Here is a 25,959-nt window from a genome sequence, read left to right as displayed (position 1 = left end):
GCCTTTGTAGCCGATTCAGAATAGTAAAAGAACGTATCCAGCAGCCTGCACAGAGATAACTGCGTCACAGGACAGATCATAGTGAAGTGTAACCGTGTGTATTGCATGAGAATTCTGCATACAACCCCAGCACAGCTTGTTACAGCTCCTCACAGTATACAGACACTCTTCACTGCTACAGTCAAGCCTGTGTACTGCAGGCCATCATGAGTGGAAAGGGCTCAGTGTGTGATGAAACACCACAGCATGCTTCACACAGAGAAAGTCAGGATGAGGACCCAGAGTTCACTGCATTGACCAAACGCTCTGTGAAACCCACTTGGAAGGTTAAAGAGAACTATGAATCCATGAGAACTGAACTAGCAACCAGTTTGAAGCAGATTTGGGATAAAATCCTCACCCACATTGATGTGATTTCATGTCCCAGCCATGAGGTACTGCAACTAGAGGGCGCCATAAAGCATCTCTCTGCTTCATACGAACTGTACCAGACTACAAGCAACAAATATAAAACTATTCTGCAAAGAATCAACACTGAGGAGTCCTTAGAGCAACTTAACAATGCCCAGCTTCTTAATGAGGAAAGAGAAAGCTTTATCCAGCGAACTAAAGCAAAGGCAGAAGCAAAATTAATGCTGCCACGGGACACTGTATCTCACAAATCTGTATCCACCAGACGTTCCAAAGGTTCCTCTAGATCCCGAAGTTCAAGGCACTCAACGCTTAGTGAACAGCTAATAAATGCCCGCGCCGAAGCAGAGGCTATCAAGGTACGGGCCGCATATGCAAAAAAGAGAGCAGAAATGGAAACCGAGGCAGCGCATCAAAAAGCAGAAATGGAAACCGAGGCAGCGCATCAAAAGGCAGTAATGGAAGCCGAGGCAGCGCATCAAAAGGCAGCAATAGAAGCTCAAACGGCACGTCAAAGGGCAACAATTGAAGCTTTAAAGGAACAGAGCAACTACGAGGCAGCTGCAGCAAAACTAAAGGTTTTGGAACAAGCTATCGGTGCAGATGAAAATGCTAGCGAAAGGGTCAGCGTCAAGGCAGATGTAGAAGATCCTTTTGAACGCACTAAGAACTATGTTCTAAACCACAGCAGTGAAGACTCAATTACCTCCACGTTTCACGGCAACGCAAGGACTTCACCACATCATCAGGTAAAAGCTGTTCCAGCCACTTCCTACATGCAAACCCACCCCAGTGCAGCTCCCGACTGTCATGCTGATCCCGCATATGTCACAAAACGGCACACTAATCCGCAAGCAAGTCGCCAGCCTCCTGCTAACAGTACTGTTCCAGACCTTCACCCGACAATTCAGCTGAATGCCCTTGCTGCACCATATCTTCCCACGTCTCTTTGCAACGATACCATAAACAATGCAATCCACAACAATCAACCAGCAACCTCCTATGTAAAGTCAGAGGCAACCGATACAACAGAGGTAGTAAAGTACTTACTTCGACATGAGCTCGCCAAGTCAGGCCTAGTAAACTTCGACGACCATCCTGAAAATTATAGAAGCTGGAAAGCCGCTTTCAAAACTACATTAGGCGGTATCGGTTTTACTGCCGATCGTGAGCTGGATCTGCTGATCGGGTTGCTTGGCCCACAGTCTACAGAACGTGTCAAGAGCCTCAGGTCAGTTTACATCGACAATCCAACTGCAGGTCTCACCGCAGCATGGGAGCGTCTAGAACAGACTTACGGTAGTCCTGAAGCCATAGAGAATGCATTGCTCAAACGATTGGAAAATTTCCCAAGGATATCTGGTAAGGACAATATAGAGTTCCAGAGACTCAGCGACCTTCTTCTCGAAGTCCAGCTTGCCAAAACTGACCCTAAGCTACCTGGCCTCAGTTACCTGGACACTGCTCGAGGAGTTAACCCTATCGTTTGCAAGCTTCCGCATGGCCTACAAGAAAAGTGGATCCAAGTTGGGTCATCATACAAACGGGAAAACAAGGTTTCCTTTCCCCCGTTCTCCTACTTCTGCAATTTCGTCAGGAACATTGCTGACACCAAGAACGATCCTAGTTTTGCATTCAGCGAGTTCAATACTCCCTCACCTAAAGGTGACAACCTACAGGAACCGCAGAGGTCCCGTGTCTGTTAGGAAGACAGACATTATTCCCACTCCCGCCCCAAACAAGAGCGGCAAGATCGAAAACCCAAACCGATTATGTCCCATCCACAAGAAGCCTCATCCCCTCAAAAAATGTATCGGTTTCAGAAAGAAGCCCCTACAAGAACGAAAGGAACTCCTAAAGACTTTTGGGGTATGTTATAGATGCTGTGCTTCCACCGATCACTTTGCCAAGGAATGTAAAACTCCTATCAAGTGCATAGAGTGCGGTTCCGAGGACCATGTGCAAGCACTCCATCCCCTTGAGTCCAATCCTTCACAACATGCAGACCTTCCTCCTGAGCAGAACCACAGCGGGAAGAGTACAGATCACGTACCTAATTCCACCATGGTATTTTCTTCGTGCACTGAAGTCTGTGGGGAAGACCACTGTGACAAATCTTGCGCTAAAATATGCCTAGTGAATATTCATCACAAGGATCAGCCAGAAAAGACTTTAAGGGTGTATGCTATCTTAGACGATCAAAGCAATCGATCGCTTGCACGATCCGAACTGTTCGATCTATTTTGCACAAAAGGAGAGGTTCACCCTTACACCTTAGGCACTTGTAGTGGAACTACAGAGGTTTTTGGAAGAAGGGCTCATGGATTTATTGTGTCCTCCCTAGAAAATAACCTACAATTACCCTTACCTACACTTGTAGAGTGTAACCAGATACCAGCCAACAAAGAAAAAATACCTACACCAGAAGTTGCCTTCTACCACCCTCATCTAAGGTCAATAGCCAGTGAAATCCCACCACTTGACAAAGATGCTAAAATCCTTCTTCTGCTGGGAAGAGATATTCTAAGGATCCACAAGGTACACAGGCAGGTCAGCGGACCTCCAGAGGCCCCATTCGCCCAGTACCTGGACTTAGGCTGGGTCATCATAGGCAACGTCTGTATAGGCAAAATGAAAAGGCCTACTAACATTTCTTCATTCAAGACAAATGTATTGCCAAATGGTCGTAATACTCACTTTGAGCCATGCCCACATCACTACTGGGTAAAGGAGAAGGTAACTAGCTGCAAGTTGCAACATTGCAACACAAACCTTTCCCGCACCTACGATGACAGCTTTGGTTCTACAGTTTTCAATGTAAGCAGTGAAGACGACAAGTTGGCTCCTTCGGCAGAAGACAAAGAATTCCTTAAAGTAATGGACAATGAGTTCTTTCAGGAAGATTCCAATAGCTGGGTAGCACCCCTACCCTTTCGCCTCCCGAGAGAGAAGCTACCAAACAATCTACATCAAGCAGTCAAAAGATTCTCCTCCTTAAAGCGTACCTTAAGCAGGAAGCCAGAGATGGAAAGACATTTTGTGGACTTCATACAGAATATCTTTGACAGGGGTCATGCCGAACCCGCACCCCCATTGAAAGAAGGAGAAGAATGCTGGTACCTCCCTTCCTTCGGTGTGTATCACCCACGAAAGCCAGACCAAATCAGAGTTGTCTTTGACTCCAGTGCCCAACATGAAGGCTTCTCACTTAACGACATGCTCCTCACAGGGCCCAACTTGAACAACAACCTCATTGGAGTCCTAATTCGCTTTCGTCAAGAACCTGTAGCGGTGATGGCCGACATTCAACAAATGTTCCACTGCTTCATCGTCAAGGAAGATAACAGGAATTACCTCAGGTTTCTATGGCACAAGGACAACGACATCAACAAAGAGGTAATTGATTACCGAATGAGGGTGCATGTCTTTGGGAACAGCCCTTCCCCAGCTGTAGCAATCTATGGACTAAAAAAGACAGCTCAGCTTGGAGAAGCTGAGTATGGATCCGATGCTCGTCAATTTGTTGAAAGGAACTTTTACGTAGACGACGGGCTCAAATCCTTTCCTACTGCTAAAGAAGCAATTAATCTTCTTACCAGAACAAAGGAGATGCTAGCTGTAGCAAACTTGAGACTTCACAAAATTATATCTAACAGCCAAGAGCTAATGAATGCATTTCACCCTGAGGACTATGCTGCCAGTGTGAAAGACCTTGACCTTGGGTCAGACACACCCCCTATACAGAGAAGTCTAGGTCTGCTGTGGAACATCAAGGCAGACACATTCACATTCCAGGTGTCAACCTGTGACAAACCCTTCACCAAGAGAGGAGTCTTGTCCGTAGTGAACAGCATCTACGACCCACTGGGATTTATAGCCCCAGTCACCATCCAAGGTAAGATGTTATTAAGACAGCTTACTACTGATAACATAGATTGGGACACTCCGTTACCTATTGAGAAACAACAAAGATGGGAGAAATGGAGAGGTTCTCTGAAGACATTAGAACAGCTCCAAATTCCACGTTGCTATGCCCCAGTCTCCATCTCAGCCGCTGTCCAGAGGGAAATCCATATTTTCTCAGATGCATCAGTTGAAGCTATAGCTGCAGTGGCCTATTTGAAGACCTCAGGAGTTAATGGAGACATACACTGCAACTTTGTTCTAGGCAAGACAAAGCTAACACCAAAACCCGCACATACCATACCCAGACTTGAACTTTGTGCAGCTGTGCTAGCAGTGGAAATAGCTGAAGTCATAAAGAGTGAAATGGACATTAACATTGATTCCTTCACATTTTACACAGACAGCAAGATAGTGCTTGGTTACATTTACAAGTGCTTGGTTACATTTACAACCAAACTAAACAATTTTACGTGTACGTCAGCAATAGAGTAGAACGTATCAGAAGGTTCTCCTTGCCAAAGCAATGGCATCATATTCCCACTGACCTTAATCCTGCCGATTGTGGGACAAGAGCTATATCTCCAGTAGCTCTCCTCGACTGCTTGCGGCTGTCGCCTCCAAGATTTCTTTCTGAAAACTCCTACTCAATTTCCACGGACACTACCTATGAACTGGTACATCCTGACAATGATAAAGAAATCAGGTCTATGTACACCACACTGTGTACCTCTGCGAGTTCAGAACAAAAACTAAAGTCGCATCGTTTTGAACGTTTCTCAACCTGGTCATCAGCTGTTAGGGCTGTTGCTTATTTGATACACATTGCCCATTGTTTTTAAAGGAGGTTCTGCTCGGACTTTCTCACGACCAACCACGGAATTGGTGCTTCTTCTCCCAATTGAGTGACTTAGGCAGGAGTACCGGCTATACCTGCTATGGCGGGGAGAATATCACTATCACTATTGACTGTGCTACTGTTGAAGTCCCACGATTACAAACGATAGACTGCAGGACTCAAGCCATCTGTTTTTTGGACGTCATGTTTCATTGTTCATTTACTGCATACCTTCTTGTGTTTGCGGGTATCTCGTATCTATGGTTTACACACCAGTTTTACCTTTAACGTTTCTTCCCCTACAGGTTCAAGTTGGACTTATCTTTATATATGTAATAGACTTTGAAATCTAAAGATTTCAGGCGGGGAGTGTCATGTTACATGATATTATTTTTATTATGTACTGTCTCTTTAATGCCTATCTAGTTTGTCTCTTGTGGCATTCCTTAGTTTGCATGCTGCTCAGTCTCCTCCCCCTCTTTGCTGTATCAGTCATTTTAATGCTGTAATTCATCTGACCTGTGTCTATTCTCTATACCTGCATGGAAGAATCGTTCTTTTACCTGTTGTAACTTGCATTCTACGGATCATACGACGAATAAACATCGCCAGATCTTCTTTCATGTGAGTTGTGACTGAGTAAGCTATCTGGAAAGGTGATTTGGGATGGATAATCTCTTCAGGGCAATGAGCTCCATGTGCTACTGAAAACCACATTCATAGCCTTTGTAGCCGATTCAGAATAGTGGGACTTTGCAGTGTGATGAAAAGATGCAATAAATGCTGCAACTAATATTTTTTTAATGGGAAGCCAAAGTTCTACTTACTCCCATTCACACTTGTGCGACTTGTAATGTGATTTGACAGTTCCAAATCACATTACAAGTTGCACCCCATTGCCGGCCATGGAACCGTTTATGTCACTGACTCATGTCGTAGTGATTATGAAAAAGGTTTCTGCACTACTTTTTACCAATTTCATTGCGACTTGCAGTGCAAATTGCACCGATGTAAGGCTTTGAAATCGCGATTGTAACGGAATGACCCGTGACACCCAAAGACTTTTGAAGGATGGGGGGTACTCCTGTGCCAGCGTCACTAATGACTCTTGGGTCACCCTGTGCCCCTTTTGGGCATAGGGTAACTGATAAATGATAATTCATGTTTTGCAGGATATCTTGGAATATTACAGTTTGATTTCATGCTGACCCCCAACCGGTCAATAAGAGTGTCTACGTTAATGCTTAACCTAGGCTGTTGAGATGCTAACCAAGTACGTCTGCTCCAAAGACCTTTCATTGTGTGAAGATGCTATTGATGATATATATGTGTTGTGAGTTAGCAGTCCAAGGGTCAGATGTCTCCTTTCAAGGGTAGGGAATTAGCATGTCAATTATGTTTAGTAAAGGAATGTGACTTGTCAAGCTGTAGTAATTAACCCCCTCTAAATGCGGGACGTCTGGGGGATGACTAATGATTAGCTCAACTGGATGTCATTGTCCATTGTGTGATGTGTGGTTGGAGAGTTCTTTGTCCCTGTGATTAACTTTAACATGCTGTACTGTATATAAGAAAGCTAAGATACCATTAAAAGCATTCATACATTTTGAAACAAGTGCCAGAAATGTGTGAGTCTCGGTTATTCTGGGGAATGGAATGGATCGTGTCTGTTGGATGGTTGGAGTGTCAGATAAGCTGTCGTGGTTGATAGAATGGGAATATCGTAAACGGTGGTGACCGTTACAGCGATGAAATACCGCGTTTTCAAAGCAGCACCGGTGTGAACCAGGGCTGAGTGTGGATTACTAGATTTTATGTTAACCGGTCCCCGACCGGCCGCTGCAGTTATAATGCGTCAGGATGGCTCTTTAAGGCCCGCAGCGTGTCCCCGGAGCCGATGGGAGTGCCAGGCGGGCGGGATGATCACTCGTGACAGAGCGAGAACTGGGATCTGTGTGTGTAAACACACAAATCCTCGTTCTCGCAGGGGAGAGGAGACAAGTATGAACACCGATTAGTCTCCTCCCATAGTCAGTCCCATGCCCCCCACAATTAGAATACACCTAGGGAACACAGTTAACCCCTTGATCGCTCCCTAGTGTTAACCCCTTCCCTGCCAGTGACATTTATACAGTAAACAGTGTATTTTTATAGCACTGATTGCCGCAGTCCCAATTAAAAATCACTGATCACCGCCATTACTAGTAAAAAAATAAAAAATAAAATAATAAAAATGCCATAAATCTATCCACTATTTTATAGACGCTATAACTTTTGCACAAAATCAATATATGCTTATTGCGATTTTACCAAACATATGTAGAAGAATACAGATCGGCCTAAAAACTGAGGAAAACATTTGTTTAAAAAAAATAAAAATAAATTGGGATATTTATTATAGCAAAAAGTAAAAGATATGCTTTTCAAAATTGTTGCTCTTCTTTTGTTTATAGCGCAAAAAATAAAAACCGCAGAGATAATTAAATACCATCATAAGAAAGCTCTGTTTGTTGGGAAAAAAAGGATGTAAATTTTGTTTGAGTTCAGCGTCGCATGACCACGCAATTGTCAGTTAAAGCGACGCAGTGCGGTATCGCAAAAAATGGCCTGGTCAGGAAGGGGAAAAATTCTTCTGGGGTGAAAGGGTTAAAAGAAATATACTGTATAGCCATCAAACCCACCTATTTTGATCTACATCCATATGAATGTTCTTCAGGAACAAAATAAAAAATAAAAAAAGCAGTCAGGTTGGTGACAGTAATAGCACAGCTGAAAAGCTGACCTTGCAAAGAATGAGAGAAGATCTTGAGAGGATCCCATACAGCATACTGTAGGTGATGGAAATCATGTATAAAGGTTAGACCATTTTAGTGCCAATCAGATCCTTAAACCACATTAGGTACATTAGGATTTCAGACAATATGATATGCGATTGTTGACTTAGCTTCCCACCCTTACTGCCAAAGACTTACACTTTGACCCAACAGTTTGATGGGTATTCTCACTTGCCAACAGTGGGGTAGATTTAGGTAGGGACCACATATTTTTGTGCGGGCGTAACGTATCCTATTTACATTACGCCTCCGCAACTTTGACAGGCAAGTGCAGTATTCATCAAGCAAAGTTGCGGCGGCGTAGCGTAAATAGGCCGGCGTAAGCCCGCCTAATTCAAATGTGGAATATGTGGGCGTGTATTATGTAAATGACCCCACGTAAATTACGCTTTTTCCAAACGGCACATGCGCCGTCAGTGAAAGTATCCCAGTGCGCATGCTCCAAATTAACCCGCAAATAGCCTATGCTTTCGACGTGAACGTAAATTACGTTCAGCCCTATTCGCGAACGACTTACGTAATCGACGGAAAATCGACACTGGCCCGACGTCCATACTTAACATTGGCTGCGCCTCATATAGCAGGGGTAACTTTACACCGGAAAAAGCCCAACGTAAACGGCGCATCTGTTCTGCGTCGGCCGGGCGTACGTTCGTGAATAGGCGTATCTAGCTAATTTACATATTTCTAGGCGTAAATCAGCGTACACGCCCCTAGCGGCCAGCGTAAATATGCAGTTAAGATACGACGGCGTAGGAGACTTACGCTGGTCGTATCAGGCACCAAGATACGACGCCTCAGACTCAGATACGACGGCGTATCTGGAGATACGCCGTCGTATCTCCTACCTAAATCTGGCCCAGTAAGTCTAAGGGGAGAGGAACAGGCACAATCAAATATTTGACTTCAGAAGAAGGCTCAATATGTACAAGTCAGAATGGCCAGGCATTCAGATCATTGAAATGCATGGAGCTGGAATGCAGATACCAGGGAGGTACCTATCAAGTGCTGCCAGCTTGGATGAATTACATATATTCCATTTCACGATTGTGCTATGGCTTGTGTTATATTTGCAGGTACAGATATCTTGCTTACCTATAGATGACCATGAAGGAGCTTGCCAAATATCATTTAGCTGCCAGTATAGGGCTCCCATTGTAAAGCCAAGACCATTCACAAGCTCACTCCTACTTCGTCTGTAGAACTCAGTCTGAAGCTTTACACACTGCGCCTGCATGACCTGGAGGGGAGAAGCCGAAAATACTTCATAAATTCACTATTCATATCCTTTAAAGGCCCCCAGGGGATTAAATGACCGCCACCTTAAACACATGATCCTATCACAATGCAATGATGATCAAAATGACCCAGGAGTATCTGTAATAAAAACCTTTATTAGGTGTTTTTACACCAGAAAAAAAAAAAAAACAGCCAGCTTTGAATAGTCCCTGGCCTAACAGCCCTGAAAAAAAAAATATCTGTCTGTGTGCAAATGATCACAGTTTCTCACAGTGTGCATTAGAAGCTGCAGAAAGTCAACATCTGACATATGATGGGGCACAGCGAGGCTGCATTTGATGGATTTTTTTCCCCCCAGTATTTTTCAGTTTGTTTTCACCCCCCCCCCAAAAATGTTGAGCACCAGCCGCCTCTGGTTGGGGTTCTATCCCTGCTGGGAGAACAGTGATTATTGCTAGCTGGCTCCAGGAGAACACGGTGATTATTCCTAGCCGCTATAGCAATATTCACTTGGGTATAATAAGCCTGCCCATAAATGGTTCAAATCTCGTCCGGTCCCTGTCGAACCATCCGGGATTCAAACCATCTACTATACATTGGTCAATAAATGTCACGATCATGCAACATTAGCACTGTCATACAACATCAACAGATAAAGCTCGGTGAACCAGTCACAGATTTACCTGGGTTAGGTACAATGTGTCCTGAAAGGTTTTAATGGGATCACTGCTCACTGGCAAGTTGTAATGTAGAGCAGCCTGGTCAATCATCTGCATGTTGCCTCTAGAATGATGCTGCCGATGTTCAGTAAAATTGTTGGTGTAGGACCAGTCTTCAGGAGAAGAGATCTATGAATGAAGATATCCGATTGTATGCATCATAAAGTGCCAAGAACTAAATTACATGTCCCCTTAAGGCCTGGTTCACACCTATGCAGGTTGCAGTTTGCATATTCCAGGTGCATTTTTCAATCCATTGAGGTCTATGGAATAAAAAGCCAGAAAAAAAGTTCCTGGCACTTTCCATAAAATGCACAGATGTGAACTACGTCCATAGGAAACCATGTTAAATGGACTGCAGTGTGTTTCTGCAAAACTAAAAACGTGCTAAAAAATGCATAGGTGTGAAGCAGGCCTTAGAAAGCAGTAGAAAGTTGAAATGCAAGAGGAAGAAGTATGTATATTACTCTCATTGCTGTCAGCACCAAATGGTTACAGTGAAGAGTGAAAAAAAAAAAAAAAAAAGAAAACAAATCACATGCTCAAAAATTTCTTAATGCAAAGACAGGGAAAGAATACTTTGTTAAAAATGTGTTTTACACATACAGGGGCAGATCCACATACATCTGCGCCGGGCGCTGCGTATCTAAGATACGCTAGGCCGCAACTTATCTTTTTTATTTTGAATCCTCAACGAATCTGCACCATAAGTTACGGCGGCGTAGTGTATCTCTCGCGGCGTAAGGGCATGGAATTCAAATGGCTGTGATGGGGGCATGTTTTATGTTAATACGTCGTGACCCGACGTAAACGTTTTTCTTTTAACTGCGCATGCGCCGTCCCTGGGGGGTATCCCAGTGCGCATGCTCGAAATTAAACCGGAACCAGCCAATGCTTACGAAGGTGACGTCATTCTATTCGCAAACGACGTAAAAAAATTCATAATTGTACGCGGGAACGACGGCCATACTTAACATTGAGTACGCCTCATAACAGCAGCTTTAACTATATGCCGGAAAAAGCCGAACTCAAACGACGTAACAAAAAGCGCCGGCCGGACGTACGTTCGTGGATCGCCGTAAATAGCTAATTTGAATACTCAACGCGGATTTCGACGGGAACGCCACCTAGCGGACGCTGAAAAATTGCAGCTTAGATCCGACGGCGTACGAAGACATACGCCTGTCGGATCTAGCCGAGATGCCGTTGTATCTTGTTTTGAGGATTCAAAACAAAGATACGACACTGGAATTTTGAAATTACACCGGCGTATCAATAGATACGCCAGCGTAATTTCTTTTTGGATCTGCCCCATAAAGAATATGGCAGACATTATGGTCCAGAACTGCCCCTCTCATCCTCTTTAACATGGAGGAATCTTTAAAATAATTTAAAAGAATGTGGCATATATGTACAGTGTAAAAAGCCAGTAGGCGCAAGCTATAGTTAACCACGCCCTTTTAAGCATCTTGCACTGATAGCACACCTCGGCCACACCCACCATTCAGCTTCATTACTGACAATAACATGCTAGGTGTGCCACTGCCCAAAACCACACACACCAAGAAGGACTGGGAACTTTCGGCCTGGGAGGCAAGCATAACCAATAGGGATAGTTTTCGGTTAGCCAAGGAACGTGTACCACACAAAGTATGCTGCAGTGATTGGAGGCCCCTGAGGTGGGTGTTGTAAAACACCTTTTCCCATATATAAAAAGTATTGCAGAAAAGTGGAATGGCAAGTGAGAATTTGTAAATGAAGTACTATATTGAGCTAAACAAGATTACTGCTGCCCTATGGAAATGATATTGACTTACCCAAGTAAAACTGCACACCATCATTACAAATAATCCTCATTATTTAGCTTTCTTTAACAAAAAATACACAACAGATTTCAGTTTTGCATTCTCCCAGCACCGACTTCCTTTGCAGCTCTCTGCATTTGGTGACATGCCATCTAATAGCCACCAAACACACTCATGCTGAGCGTCTTACTTTTGTGAGTCACTAGGATCACAGGTCTGAACAGGGAACAAATGACTATATATAACGCCCAATAGTTGTCACTCACTGTACATCCTGTTCTGATCAAGGTGTGAATGAGGGAGATTCTCTACCAGGGTCACTAGATCAATATACACTATATTGTCAAAAGTATTGGGACGCCTGCCTTGGAACTTTAATGGCATCCCAGTCTTTATTTGTAGGGTTCAATATTGCGTTGAACGACCCTTTGCAGCTGTAACAGCTCACTTGTTCACAATGTTTAGGAGTGTGTCTATGGGAATGTTTGACCATTCTTCCAGAAGCACATTTGTGAGGTCAGGCACTGATGTTGGACAAGACGACCTTGCTGGCAGTCTCAACTCCAATTCATCCCAAAGGTGTTCTATCGGGTTGAGGTCAGGCCAGTCAAGTTTCTCTACCCCAAACTAGCTCATCCATGTCTTTATAGACCTTGCTTTGTACTAGCCCCATTGGGTAAATTCTGCCCTGCCCTCTCAGGCCTTGTACACACGGTCGGACCAAACCGATGTGACTGGTCCGTCGGACCATTTTCATCAGTTCACCTCTGAAGTGGCCGTACGGCCTGATATGTGTACACACCGTCAGTCCAAAATCCGATCGGGTCAGAACGCGGTGACGTCAAACACACGACGTGCTGAATAAAACAAAGTTCAATGCTTCCAAACATGCGTCGACTTGATTCTGAGCATGCGCAGGTTTTGAACCGATGCTTTTCTGTACTAACCATCGGTTTGGTCCGATGGGGCAGCGGTCCATCGGTTCGGTTTTGAAGCATGTTTTGGACCGAAGGAAAACAGACCGATGGCCTATACACACGGTCGGTTTGGTCCGATGAAACTGAACTTCGGTTCATTCTCATCGGTTTGGTCCGACCGAGTGTACAAGGCCTAATAGTCCTCCTTTGCCCCAATCATATTTCAATAGTACCTAAACCTTCATATTTTACTGCCCATTAAGGCACAGGCAAAGAAGATCTTCAGGGCACCTCAGCTGGCTTTTCTGGGTAGGTATGTACAGGATTGATTGATCCTCTTCATCAAAAAACACCCTTACACTGACTGGCAAGTGCGCTGGTATCAATATAGTCAAGGCTGCACACTCCATACACTCCTATAATGACTTAAGCTTACTGAAAGACAAAAAGCCAACTAAAAGAATCAAATGTTGTGTGAAAATTAGTTCTACATACATTAGATTCATAAATAAGTATAGTCTTATCTAGGGCACAATATTGGGTAAATGTGTGCTATACAAAAGATGTTTTCTGTAATAACGAGCAACCAAGCCAAACATCGGCTGGCAAATGTGGTACTTGTTTTTGCTTTATAGAGTATGATTTTCTACTGCAATTCTTAAGACAATTCTTAAGACGAAAGAAACTAAAATGTGCAGTATCAAAAAGGCAGACTTACACTGTATATAATTTTCAAATCTATTTAACAAACGATTCTGGTGACTTTTAAATGGGGGTATACTTAAATGAACCCTTAGACGTTTAATAAATAATCAAGTACATGAAATGACTTGCTTTACCTGAGCGACCGTACTAAAAGATGGCCAAGACTGGAAACCATATTCAGAAGCAAAGCGAGACCTAGGGTATGACTTCCAATCCCAACAGTCTGTGACATAGTTGTAGTAATGTGTGTCCCCATAGTGATTGTCATACGGGTCTTTGGCAAGCCAATGCTCTTTGATGGTCTCTTTACCATTGGTAGGGCTTGAAGCAATGAAAGGACGAGTCCCATCCATCTGTGCAGAAGCACAAAATAAACTCAATATTACATTTAAAAAGGAAAGCAGAAAACAAAAATGTAGATGACTTTTAAAGAAGCACTTGGTGTCACTAAAAAGCTGCAGCTTCACTGCTCCCCGGCTGCTGCAGGCGTTTGACCCTTCTGGGTGAGTTGAATACCCGATTCTCCTGCTGCACACAGTGGTTCAGCCTGCTAGCTTATACTGGATGTCCTGCAATGACATTTGGGCAAAAGGAACCACCGTGTATGGCAGGTCCAGCAGGTATTCCATCTACCCAGAAGGGTCAAATATCTGCAAGTAGCTGTGATCGGTGAAGAAGCTTTCTTTTTTTCCCCAGAACAAGACAAAAAGTGAGACGGGTGGGAATAAAAAAGGCACAAAACCAGTAAAAACTTTCCAGAAATTCTTTTTTTACATCACTGCTTTGTTTTCTTCACATAATTATGTCAAATACCAACATTTCCAGGACACACGGCTCCTTTTTATCTAGGAGACAAAACATTTATTTACAAAACTATTGTTATACAAAAGGATCAGATTAACATTTTAAAAAATAGAATTAAAATAGAATTAACCAAAATCATCATAGTGACTATTGCAATCAGAGAGGGATTAATGTTATGCCCCAGTTCACACTACCGCAACTCGTCATACAACTTGAGATTCTCAAATTCGCACGACAAGTCGTCAATGGAACTGGTCTAATCGTGCGACTCAAGTTGCTCCGACTTTTAAAAAGAAGCTTCCTGCACTACTTTGGCGCAAATTCTGTTAATGAAGTCGTATGCAACTCACAATGAAGTCACGCAGAGTTGTCAGATTGGAAGCCGCGGCAATGAAAACAAGGGCTGAATGAGACTCTAGGTGAGGTAGCAGCTTTGGTCCCCTATTCCTTCTATTGACATTGAGAAGGAATGCAATAGGCACAGATAAGCTCCCTACCCTCAATTTGCAATGGCTGTACTGGCATGAGCTCATCAGACACCAATTGCCCTACAAGTGTATCCCTCTTGAGTAGTGCAAGGCAAGTGAACCGTTTTGGCAGCTGTACTTTCCTCCTGGTTTACTGCAGGAGCATGAAGGTTTTATTTTTGGGCCCCCTAAAATCTACCCAACCCTAGACTCCTGCTTAGGTTGCTGTTAGGATGATCTGGCTCCTATTGCAATAAATCTACATGGACACATTCTAGTTCTGTGACCTGAAAGTCCATAATTACCTTTGAATTAATAATAGGAACAAGTACATGGTAGCACATAGCCACTGTTAAAGGGGTTGTAAAGGTTTGTCTTTTAATTTCCAAATAGGTTCCTTTAACCACTTGCTTACTGGGCACATATACCCCCGCCTGCCCAGGTGAAATTTCAGCTTCCGGCACTGCGTCGCTTTAACTAACAATTGCGCGGTCGTGCGACGTGGCTCCCAAACAAAATTGACGTCCTTTTTTCCCCACAAATAGAGCTTTCTTTTGGTGGTATTTGATCGCCTGTGCGGTTTTTATTTTTTGCACTATAAACAAAAAAGAGCGACAATTTTGAAAAAAATACAATATTTTTTACTTGTTGCTATAATAAATATCCCAATTTAAAAAAAATATATATTTTTTTTTCTCAGTTTAGGCCGATACGTATTCTACCTATTTTCGGTAAAAAAAAAAAAACAATTGCAAAAGTTATAGCGCCTACAAAATAGAGGACAGAATTATTTTTTATTATTTATTTATTTTACTAGAAATAGCGGCGATCTGCGATTTTTATTGGGACTGCGACGTTATGGCGGACACATCGGACACTTTTGACACATTTTTGGCGCCATTCACATTTATACTGCGATCAGTGCTATAAATATGCACTAATTACAGTATAAATGTGACTGGCATTGAAGGGGTTAACACTAGGGGGTGAGGAAGGGGTTAAATGTATCCCTGCATTGTGTTCTAACTGTAGGTGGAGGGGGGGTGACCGATCTATGTCCCTATGTACAAGGGACACAGATCGGTCTCCTCTCCAGAGACAGCACCGCTGTCTCTGTGTAAAACGGCAATGAGAGATGATCTCACATATGAGATCATCTCTCATTGGCCACACAGATCGCATCGCAAACGGCCACTCTGATTGGCCGTTTGCGGCGATCTGTAATTGGCTGTGTCCAAGGGACACGGCCAACACAGAGTTTCCCCCGCTGCGCGCTCTGGAGCGCGCGCGGGGAACGCCCAAAGGGGCGGACGTCAATTGACGACCTGTTGGATTTTGGGATCCGCGCTGTAGCCGTCATTTGACTATAGCGCGGGTCCCAGGAGGTTAAGCTAGTGCATTGTTGGTTCACTAACCTTTTCCTTCCATTTCCCTTCTAAATGTTTTTCTTTTTGTCTGAATTTCTTACTTCCTGTTCCTCCTCAGTAAGCTTGCCCCCATCATCCGAGCCGTTCTGGCTGGGGATTAGTCAGTCAGAACAGCTTACTGAGGAGGAACAGGAAGTGAGAAATTCAGACAAAGAAAAAAAACATTTAGAAGGGAAAAAAAAAAAAAAAAAAAAAAAAAAAATCGAAGGAAAAAGGTAAGTGAACCAACAATGCACTAGCTTAAAGGAACCCATTTAGAAAATAAATGAACCTTTACAACCCCCTTTAACCACACAATCATGGAAGTGACTAATCAGAACTGCAAAATACCACCAGTACTGTAGCTTGCTCCTATTAGGTTGCATGGCTTCTACATTGCTTCCGTCATTTTCTTTGATTAGCCAAAAGATGAAGATTTTAAATCTGGACATAAAAAACAAAACTAATCAGTTTTACATTAAAGGAGCAAAATTAGATTTACATAAAAACCTTGCAGTGTTTGATTATTACTTACCGTAATAACAAGTTCTCTAATGGTATTTATGTAGAGCGTAATATAGTCTTGTACATACACCTCTCTCTTAGAGCTAGGTATGGAAAACCAATTGTTGGCAATTGCAGCCTCATTCTCATTGTTGCCGCTCCAGACAATAATACAGGGGTGAGATTTCAGTCTTCGCATCTAGGTCGACATTGGAACAAAAAGAATAAAGTGTGATGAACTGCTGTAAAGTACTGAAACTATAAGCACAACAGTACCAGGCCCACCATTAAAACCCTGGTTATAAAAGTCTAAAAGATTTGCAGATCAATTTTTAATAAATCATAAAGAAAAAAAAAAACGTGTGTTTTTATACATCAGTGCGAAATAGCCATAGCAGTAGAAAGGGGCCCTCGTGTGAGTGGCTGTTGAGACAAATTTAAAACATAGAAAATCTTTGCCCATGTGAACAGAACACATATCCCTCATTGTATTAATAAAGCAATATTGAACCCAAGAACATAATAAAAATAAAAAAAATAAAAAAGTATATACAGTATTGCAGCTTACCAATCTTTAGCTCCCCCCCCCCCCATTTTATTTCACCTGTCTTATAGAGGAACTGCAGTCTGCTCACACAATTTGTAATAAAACATCTTTGCCATACTGAAGCCTCACTCCAACCACTTTGCATTTCTATCTTATATATACACACTGTGATTCTGTACTTGCCAAAAATGCTGCAGAAATCTCCCTCCACCATGGTTGCAGCCATTTTAACTGTGGGCAGCTGAAGCTGCTGCCCGTTTACTTTCTAGATTTACAGACACACAGGAGGCATACCTCCAGCTCTGCAGCTCTCATTGGCCCTCTTATGATTCACCCGCCCCCCTTCCTTGCAAAGAGAAAGAGAGAGAGAGAGAGAGAGAGAGAGCTGTGCATGAGGTCATAAGCCTAGGCTTTTTACCAGACAAGAAACAGGAAGTGGGCTGTATAAGGTATTTACTGACAGAAACGTTTTTTTTTATCCAAAGTTAAACAAGGACAGAAGATTTAATAGAAAGATGAACTGAAGGTCCGCATTAAGCATCCCACACATTCATAATATTTTTTTTTCCATTCAACCAGCAGGTTGAATGCAAAAAAAAAAAGAAGATCTGATTCCCCCATCACATTTAGGCTCCATTCACACCTAGGCAGACAAATTTGCGGCGTTTTGTCGCCGCAAATCGCGGTACAAATAGCGGCGTTTTGTACCACGATTTGCGGCGACAAAACGCCGGTATTGTCCGCCTAGATGTGCCCAAGATTGACCCCCTCTATGGAGATGCTTCCCATCTCCTAGCCAAACGCCGAAAGCCGGCTGAAAAAAAGGTCCGGGACCTTTTTTCAGGCGGCAGGCGTTCGGCGTGGAGATGTGAACCATCTCCATAGAGGGACATGTGTTCTCATCCCTCTGGCGGCAGCGGCGTAGCACTACAGGCGTTAAAACGCCTAGATGTGAATGGGGGCTTAAGGTCGACTGAGAATCACTCCCACGGTGCTATTGTGTTTTCAGTGTTGCCAGCTATAGATTGTTCAGGAAAAACCTAAGAGGGAAGTTGTAGAGAACTTGATCAACTTCTGTACAACCAGGATCAAAATTTGTCTGGTCCCTGATGAACTGGCCGAATTACGATTTATTGCAGCCTTTAGGCCCCTTTCACATTTGTACGACCTGAAAGTCGCGTGACTGACGTGGCTTGAAGCAATGCCAGTGTAATCTTGGAGGTTTATGGACCTCAAGTCGCATCAGTCGATTTCCTAAATCGAAGCAAATTTATATGTACTTGACTAACAAATTGAAGCTGAACGCCAGCTAACACTTTATAAACAGTTACAGCCAACAATCTCTCACCTTTTGGGATAAAGGTTGTACATAAATGAATAAAAGACGATCATTGTAAGCACCTCTATCGGTGTAAAATGATTTGTCTCAACCCTATAATTGCTACTCTTTCTGAACAGCTTGGTCTGTTAAAGCAAGTTTAAAAATAACAGACTTGCTTGCAGGATTCACCAGGTGAAAACAGAAAAGGAAACTAAAGCAGCCGCCACATCCAAGAATTGGCAAGCTGCAACCGATGCCGCGTACACACGATCGGATTTTCCGTCGGAAAAATCTCGGAATTTCGTCAGAAAAACCATCCGCTCATGCTTGGCTTGCATACACACTGGTCACACAAAAGTTCTCTGAACTTTCGTCTGTCAAGAACGCGGTGACGTACAACACTACGACGAGCTGAGAGAATGAAGTTCAATGCTTCCGAGCACGCGTCAAATTGTTTCCGAGCATGCATCAGAATTGCTGCAGATGATCGGATTTTCCGATAGGATTTTTTTCATCGGAAAATTTGAGAACCAGCTCTCAATCTTTTGTTGGCGGAAATTCCGACAGCAAAAGTCGGATGGAGCATACACACGGTCGGAATTTCCATTCAAAAGCTCACATCGGACTTTTGCCATCTGAATTTCTGATCGTGTGTATAGGGCACTAGTAATTTTTTTTGGTTTATACAATTATCTCTGCTTTGCTGTGGCGGTTGAATAGGTGGGGGGCTTAGAATTTACATGGATGCCCTTAAATTGGAGATGCGGAAAAGATCCAGTAATGCCGCGTACACACGATCGGATTTCTGAATTCCGATAAAGTTGACTTTCATCAGTCTTACATACACACTATGGGCCAGATTCTCGTAGAACGGCGTATCTTTGCGGCGGCGTAACGTATCCGATTTACGTTACGCCTCCGCAACTTAGACGGGCAAGTGCTGTATTCTCAAAGCACTTGCTCCGTAAGTTGCGGTGGCGTAGCGTAAATCGGCCGGCGTAAGCCCGCCTAATTCAAATGTTGAACAGGGAGGCGTGTTTTATGTTAATGTGCTGTGACCTGACGTGATTGACGTTTTGCACTTACGGCGCATGCGCTGTCCGTGGAATATCTCAGTGTGCTTTGCGGCAAAGTACGCCGCAAGGACGTATTGGTTTTGACGTGTACGTAAATGACGTCCAGCCCCATTCACGGACGACTTACGCAAACAACGTAAAATTTTCAAATGTTGACGCGGGAACGACGGCCATACTTAACATTGGTACACCGCAGTTATGCCTCATATAGCAGGGGCAACTTTACGCCGGGAAAAGCCTAACGTAAACGGCGTAAATGTACTGCGTCGGCCAGGCGTACGTTCGGGAATTCGCGTATCTAGCTAATTTGCATACTCAACGCGGAATTCTACGGAAGCGCCACCTAGCGGCCAGCGTAAATATGCATTTATGATACGACGGTGTAACACAGTTACACCAGTCGGATCTACGGGAAATCTATGCGTAACTGATTCCAAGAATCAGGCGCATAGATACGACCGCGCAACGCAGAGATAAAACGGCGTATCTGGAGATACGCCGTCGTATCTCGTTTCAGAATCAGACTAAATTCCGATCGTGCCAAAACGCGGTGACGTAAAACACTACGACGAGCCGAAAAAAATGAAGTTCAATGCTTCCCGAGCATGCGTCGACTTGATTGTGAGCATGTGTGGATTTTTCTCCGATGGAGTTCCACACAGACGATCGGGATTTTTTATTTTTTTTCTTCCCCCCATCTGAAATTTTTTTAAAAACAACATGTTCTATTTTTTTACACCGATGGGAAAAAGTCCGATGGGGCCCACACACGATCAGTTTCTCCGATGAAAAAGTCCATCGGATTTTTTTCATCGGAAAAAACGATCGTGTGTACATGGCATTAGTTAATGAAAGTGGTTAGCTAACCCCCTCCCTGACGGTGTCTGTAGTTCTGCCACTTTGTAATGTATTGACTTTGCAGAAACTGATAGTTCTCCTGCTACCTGTACTTGGGTTTCGATACGCTTTATATTAGAAATCAATGACAGTATGGAGCTCATTCATATTTTGCTTAGGAGCCCCTTGATCTTTTGTTATGGCCCCGACTGTGATGTGCATCTTTCACAATGTTATTGTATGTGATTTATGACAGTAACGTATATGGTCAAGTTTAAAAAAAAAATATATAAAAAAAAAAAAAAAGTTAAAAGTTGTTAAATTTAGAATATAAAAAAACGAATTGACTTTTTACCTGATGGGTGACTTCTGCTCTCACTGTGTCCAAAAACCAGTCATCAGTCGGGTAAAGAGAACATGCAAACATAAAGTCATGCCAGACCTACCAGAACAAAAACATTAATATACACATATATATTATATACAGTATGTAAAAACTCATATAAAGGAAACAAAACTAGGATCTTTTGAGCAGTGTGAGACATTACACCAAGATGGATAACTTATTTAGCGCACACCATATTAAAAAGGAATTTAAGCGGAACTTCACCCAAACTAGGACGTTTCACTTTTCCACCCCCACAACGCACCCCACCCATCACTTTTTGGATACATTTTTTGGGTGGAGCAGGTACCTGGTTTAGGATTTTGCCCGCGGCCTTCTGGGACATGTCACAGAAGGCTGCAGGATCAGAAAGGGGGGGGGGGTTATGGAAGGGACTTTTAGAAAGGCCTCACGCATGCGCAGTGAGAAGCCACTTCCTATATAGTCCAGCAGACTTCAAAAGAAACAGCCATGGTCTCACGAAACACTTGTAGAAATCTGCACACATGACTTGGTGTGACATTACCATAATTCCCAATTCATCGCATAATCGGTAGAAGTCATCACTCTCGTATATTCCTCCACCCCAGACACGTAGAGTGTTCATATTGGCATCGACAACGGAACGCAGCAGGTCAGAGAGCCTGTTAGAAAGAAAAATACAACCACTGGCACATATAACACACTGTTTTTTGAACTGATCAATCGTTCAAGCTGCAGTAGTAGAAAATACAGGAACAAAATTGACCAAATAGTGCAAATTGTATACTTCTATGATTAATAAATGGACTTTTTTTTTTTAAATAAGACACACACGTTTCTTTACCTAGATCAGGGGTGGGCAATTATTTTTTCGATGGGGCCACATGAGAAACTAAAAATATTTTGGAGGGCCGGGCCAAAAGGCTAAACTCAATACTGCATAAAATCAATTGTATTTCTTTATAAAAAGCAGTAAATATCATTGTTGGAAAACTGGGGGACAGAGGCTGGGGACATGACACAGGAGGGGGACAGAGGCTGGGGACATGACACAGGAGGGGGACAGAGGCTGGGGACATGACACAGGAGGGGGACAGAGGCTGGGGACATGACACAGGAGGGGGACAGAGGCTGGGGACATGACACAGGAGGGGGACAGAGGCTGGGGACATGACACAGGAGGGGGACAGAGGCTGGGGACATGGCACAGGAGGGGGACAGAGGCTGGGGACATGACACAGGAGGGGGACAGAGGCTGGGGACATGACACAGGAGGGGGACAGAGGCTGGGGACATGACACAGGAGGGGGACAGAGGCTGGGGACATGACACAGGAGGGGGACAGAGGCTGGGGACATGACACAGGAGGGGGACAGAGGCTGGGGACATGACACAGGAGGGGGACAAAGGCTGGGGACATGACACAGGAGGGGGACAGAGGCTGGGGACATGACACAGGAGGGGGACAGACGCTGGGGACATGACACAGGAGGGGGACAGAGGCTGGGGACATGACACAGGAGGGGGACAGACGCTGGGGACATGACACAGGAGGGGGACAGACGCTGGGGACATGACACAGGAGGGGGACAGACGCTGGGGACATGACACAGGAGGGGGACAGAGGCTGGGGACAGGCAGCCACTGTTTAATCAATAACAATTGATTAAACAGTGGCTGCATGTAATGGCACAGTGGCTGCGTGTGATGGCACAGTGGTTGCGTTTGATGGGCACAGTGGCAACAATTGATGGCACAGTGGCTGCGTGTGATGGGCACAGTGGCAACAATTGATGGCACAGTGACTGCGTGTGTTGGCACAGTGGCTGCATGTGATGGCACAGTGGCTGCGTTTGATGGGCACAGTGGCTGCGTGTGATTGGCACAGTGGCTGCGTTTGATGGGCGGAGTGGCTGCGTGTTATTGGCACAGTGGCTGCGTGTGATTGGCACAGTGGCTGCGTTTGGGCACAGTGGCTGCATGTGATTGGCACAGTGGCTGCGTGTGATTGGCACAGTGGCTGCGTGTGATTGGCACAGTGGCTGCATGTGATTGGCACAGTGGCTGCATGTGATTGGCACAGTGGCTGTCTTTGGGAACAGTGGCAACAATTGATTGCACAGTGGCTGAGTGTGATTGGCACAGTGGCTGCGTGTGATTGGCACAGTGGCTGCGTGTGATTGGCACAGTGGCTGCGTGTGATTGGCACAGTGGCTACGTGTGATTGGCACAGTGGCTGCGTGTGATTGGCACAGTGGCTGCGTGTGATTGGCACAGTGGCGACAATTTATGGTTGCGAAGTGGCTGCGTGTGTTGGCACAAGTGGCTGCGTGTGTTGGCACAAGTGGCTGCATGTGTTGGCACAAGTGGCTGCGTGTGATGGGCACAGTGGCTGAGTGTGATTGGCACAGTGGCTGCGTGTGATTGGGACAGTGGCGACAATTTATGGTGGCGAAGTGGCTGCGTGTGTTGGCACAAGTGGCTGCGTGTGTTGGCACAAGTGGCTGCGTGTGTTGGCACAAGTGGCTGCGTGTGTTGGCACAAGTGGCTGCGTGTGTTGGCACAAGTGGCTGCGTGTGTTGGCACAAGTGGCTGCGTGTGATTGGCACAAGTGGCTGCGTGTGATTGGCACAGTGGCGACAATTTATGGTGGCGAAGTGGCTGTGTGTGTTGGCACAAGTGGCTGCGTGTGTTGGCACAAGTGGCTGCATGTGCTGCGTGTGATGGGCACAGTGACCCCTCCCGGCCCTGCCTACTGTTATCACCGCACCGCAGCGGGGAACATAACAGACAGCGTTCGTTTGAACAGCTGTTTTCCCCGCTGCGCATAGACACTCCCCCTTGGACGGATCTGTCCAATCGCGAGCAAGGGGAGTGTCTATGTGACTCCCCCTTGCTCGCGATTGGACAGATCCGTCCAAGGGGAAGTGTCTATGCCATAGACACTCCCCCTTGGCTTGGACGGATCTGTCCAATCGCGAGCAAGGGGGAGTGTCTATGTGACTCCCCCTTGCTCGCGATTGGACAGATCCGTCCAAGGGGGAGTGTCTATGCGCGGCGGGGAAAACAGCTGTTCAAACGAACGCTGTCTGTTATGTTCCCCGCCGCGGTGATAACAGTAGGTTGCGGCGGCGGGGGTGGGCCGGATTAAAAGGTCCGCCGGGCCGTATACGGCCCGCGGGCCGTAGTTTGCCCAGGTCTGACCTAGATTCTAGATCGGTCTATTTTTTTTAAGGCAAAGTTAAACTTTTCAGGCAAAATTTCACTTTTCATTATAAATAGAAGCCTTTTCTAATGTTTTTTCTGCCCAGGCCATCCCAATGGGCCAGATCCACAAAGATCGTGCGTAACGTAAATTTTTCCATTTAAGTTACACTGCCTTAAATTTTCTACCCAAGTGCCCGATCCACAAAGCACTTACCTAGAAATTTTCGGCTGTGTAACTTAAATTCCGCCGGCGCAAGGCGTTCCTCTTCAAATGGGGGCGATTCCCATTTAAATTAGGCGCGCTCCCGCGCCGGCCGTACTGCGCATGCTCATGACATAATTTTCCCGACGTGCATAGCGCGAAATTACGTTACGCCGAGCTTTGTGGATCGCGTCGGGTCAATAAAGTTGCGTCAGGAAAAAAAAAAAAAAAAAGATACGGCGAAAAAAAAAAATTCAAAACAAAAAAAAAAAAAAAAAATCGCGTCGCTGGACAGAAGGGTCTGTTTTTACATGGTGTAAACAGTTTACACCTTGTAAAAGCAGCCCTAATTTTGCGTTTGCAAACTAAAACTTACGGAGAAAAAACGAAGCGTAAAAGCTTTGTGGATCTCCGTAAGTGCTAATTTGCATACCCGAGGCGGCATTTCGACACAAAATGCCCCCAGCGGCAGATGCGGTACTGCATCCTAAGATCCGGCCGTGTAAGTCCCTTACACATGTCGGATCTTCTGCCCAACTATGGGAAACTGACTCTGTGGATCAGTTCCATAGTTAGGACCAGGGATACGACGGCGTAACAGCAGTTACGCCGGCGTATCCCTTTTGAGGATCTGGCCCAATGTTCTTATCTCTCACTTACCTAGTCCATGGCCGCTTTGAATCTGCTGCCATGGACTCCAGCTCCGGCTCTGGAGGAGTGAGAACAGAAGGCACAGCAACATCATCAGTCGGGGGATGTAGCTGGTTAACAGATTTAGCCAATAAATGGAAGCCAAATCCAGCTCACACTTTATAATTAGTTACAGCAAACATTTTTTTTCCTTTTGGGATAAAGGTTTTACATGAATAAATTAAAGCTGATCATTTTAAATCATCCCTGCCAGTGTAAGTGGTTTGTCTCTATGTAAACTGATACATTCTGCTGGAGAGTTTGTGTTGTAAAAAAACAGACTTGCTGGCTCGATTACCAGATCAAAACAGAAGGAAGAAAGAAAACCCCCAAAAAAAAAAAAAAAAATTAATACAGCCACCACATCTCAGAACTGGTAAGCTGCAATATAATACTGTAAATGTTTGCTTTTGTGTTTAATACTTTTTTTTTTTTTTTTTTTAAACGTAGGCTCCATGCACACAGGAGGCTCCTGCCAGGAAAAAGCAGCGTTAAAAACGCACTGTTAGGAGCATTTTTGAATAGCGTTTTTTGTTTTTTTTCAGTAAAAACACTCCCTAAAATGTGAAAACGTGTGAAAACGCCAAACACGGCTAGGTGTGGCTTACAGCTTGTTACAGCCTCTGCTCCCGGATGCACAGGCTGTCGTTTTTCTCCACTGTCCCTAAACGCTTATGCCTCCAAATGCCTCTGAAAGTTTACATGTGCATGGACATGTAGGCCAACATGGAGAGGCGTTTAGAGGCAATAAAAAAAGAAAAGAAAAAAAAGTCAGACGCCTCCAACAGCAACTGTAAAAATGGCCTGTGTGCATGAGCCCTTATAGTTCACTAACTAATATAGAAGACTACTTGACATGACTCCATGATATCTCCCCATACACAGCAATGCAGTTTGTACCAGTTTACCATGGCACATGTGCAGTAATGTACAGCAGGAGTGCCAATGCTTAAGGCTGGGTTCACACTACTACACTACTTTCATCCTACTTTGCTCTGCTACATTGGTCCTACATTTATCCTACATTGGTCCTACATCCATCCTACTTTCATGAACAGGACACTACTTTGGTCCGACTTCAATGATATTCAATGGGCCTGAAGTAGGATCAATGTAGGACCAAAAGTAGTACAGGGAGCATTTTCAAAGTCGGACCGACT

The 25,959-nt window shown here is 44.4% G+C and overlaps 1 protein-coding gene across 2 annotated transcripts in view; it reads right to left on the bottom strand.

Annotated features, from left to right (window-relative positions):
- The window catches only part of MANBA (mannosidase beta), a 112,110-nt gene that overhangs the window by 10,434 nt on the left and 75,717 nt on the right, over positions 1-25,959 (bottom strand). For both annotated transcript variants that reach the window (XM_040329898.1, XM_040329901.1), the window contains exons 9-14: positions 21,245-21,362; positions 20,689-20,775; positions 16,584-16,751; positions 13,506-13,724; positions 9,909-10,073; positions 9,082-9,226 (exon numbers count right to left, since the gene is read on the bottom strand). In XM_040329898.1, the coding sequence (XP_040185832.1) occupies positions 9,082-9,226; positions 9,909-10,073; positions 13,506-13,724; positions 16,584-16,751; positions 20,689-20,775; positions 21,245-21,362 (902 nt within the window). The remainder of the gene's footprint in view (positions 1-9,081; positions 9,227-9,908; positions 10,074-13,505; positions 13,725-16,583; positions 16,752-20,688; positions 20,776-21,244; positions 21,363-25,959) is intronic.

This window comes from Rana temporaria, chromosome 1 (genome assembly GCF_905171775.1).
Source record: "Rana temporaria chromosome 1, aRanTem1.1, whole genome shotgun sequence".
In the NCBI taxonomy this organism is placed as follows: Eukaryota; Metazoa; Chordata; class Amphibia; order Anura; family Ranidae; genus Rana; species Rana temporaria.
This window is presented reverse-complemented; position numbering and strand designations above follow the sequence as displayed.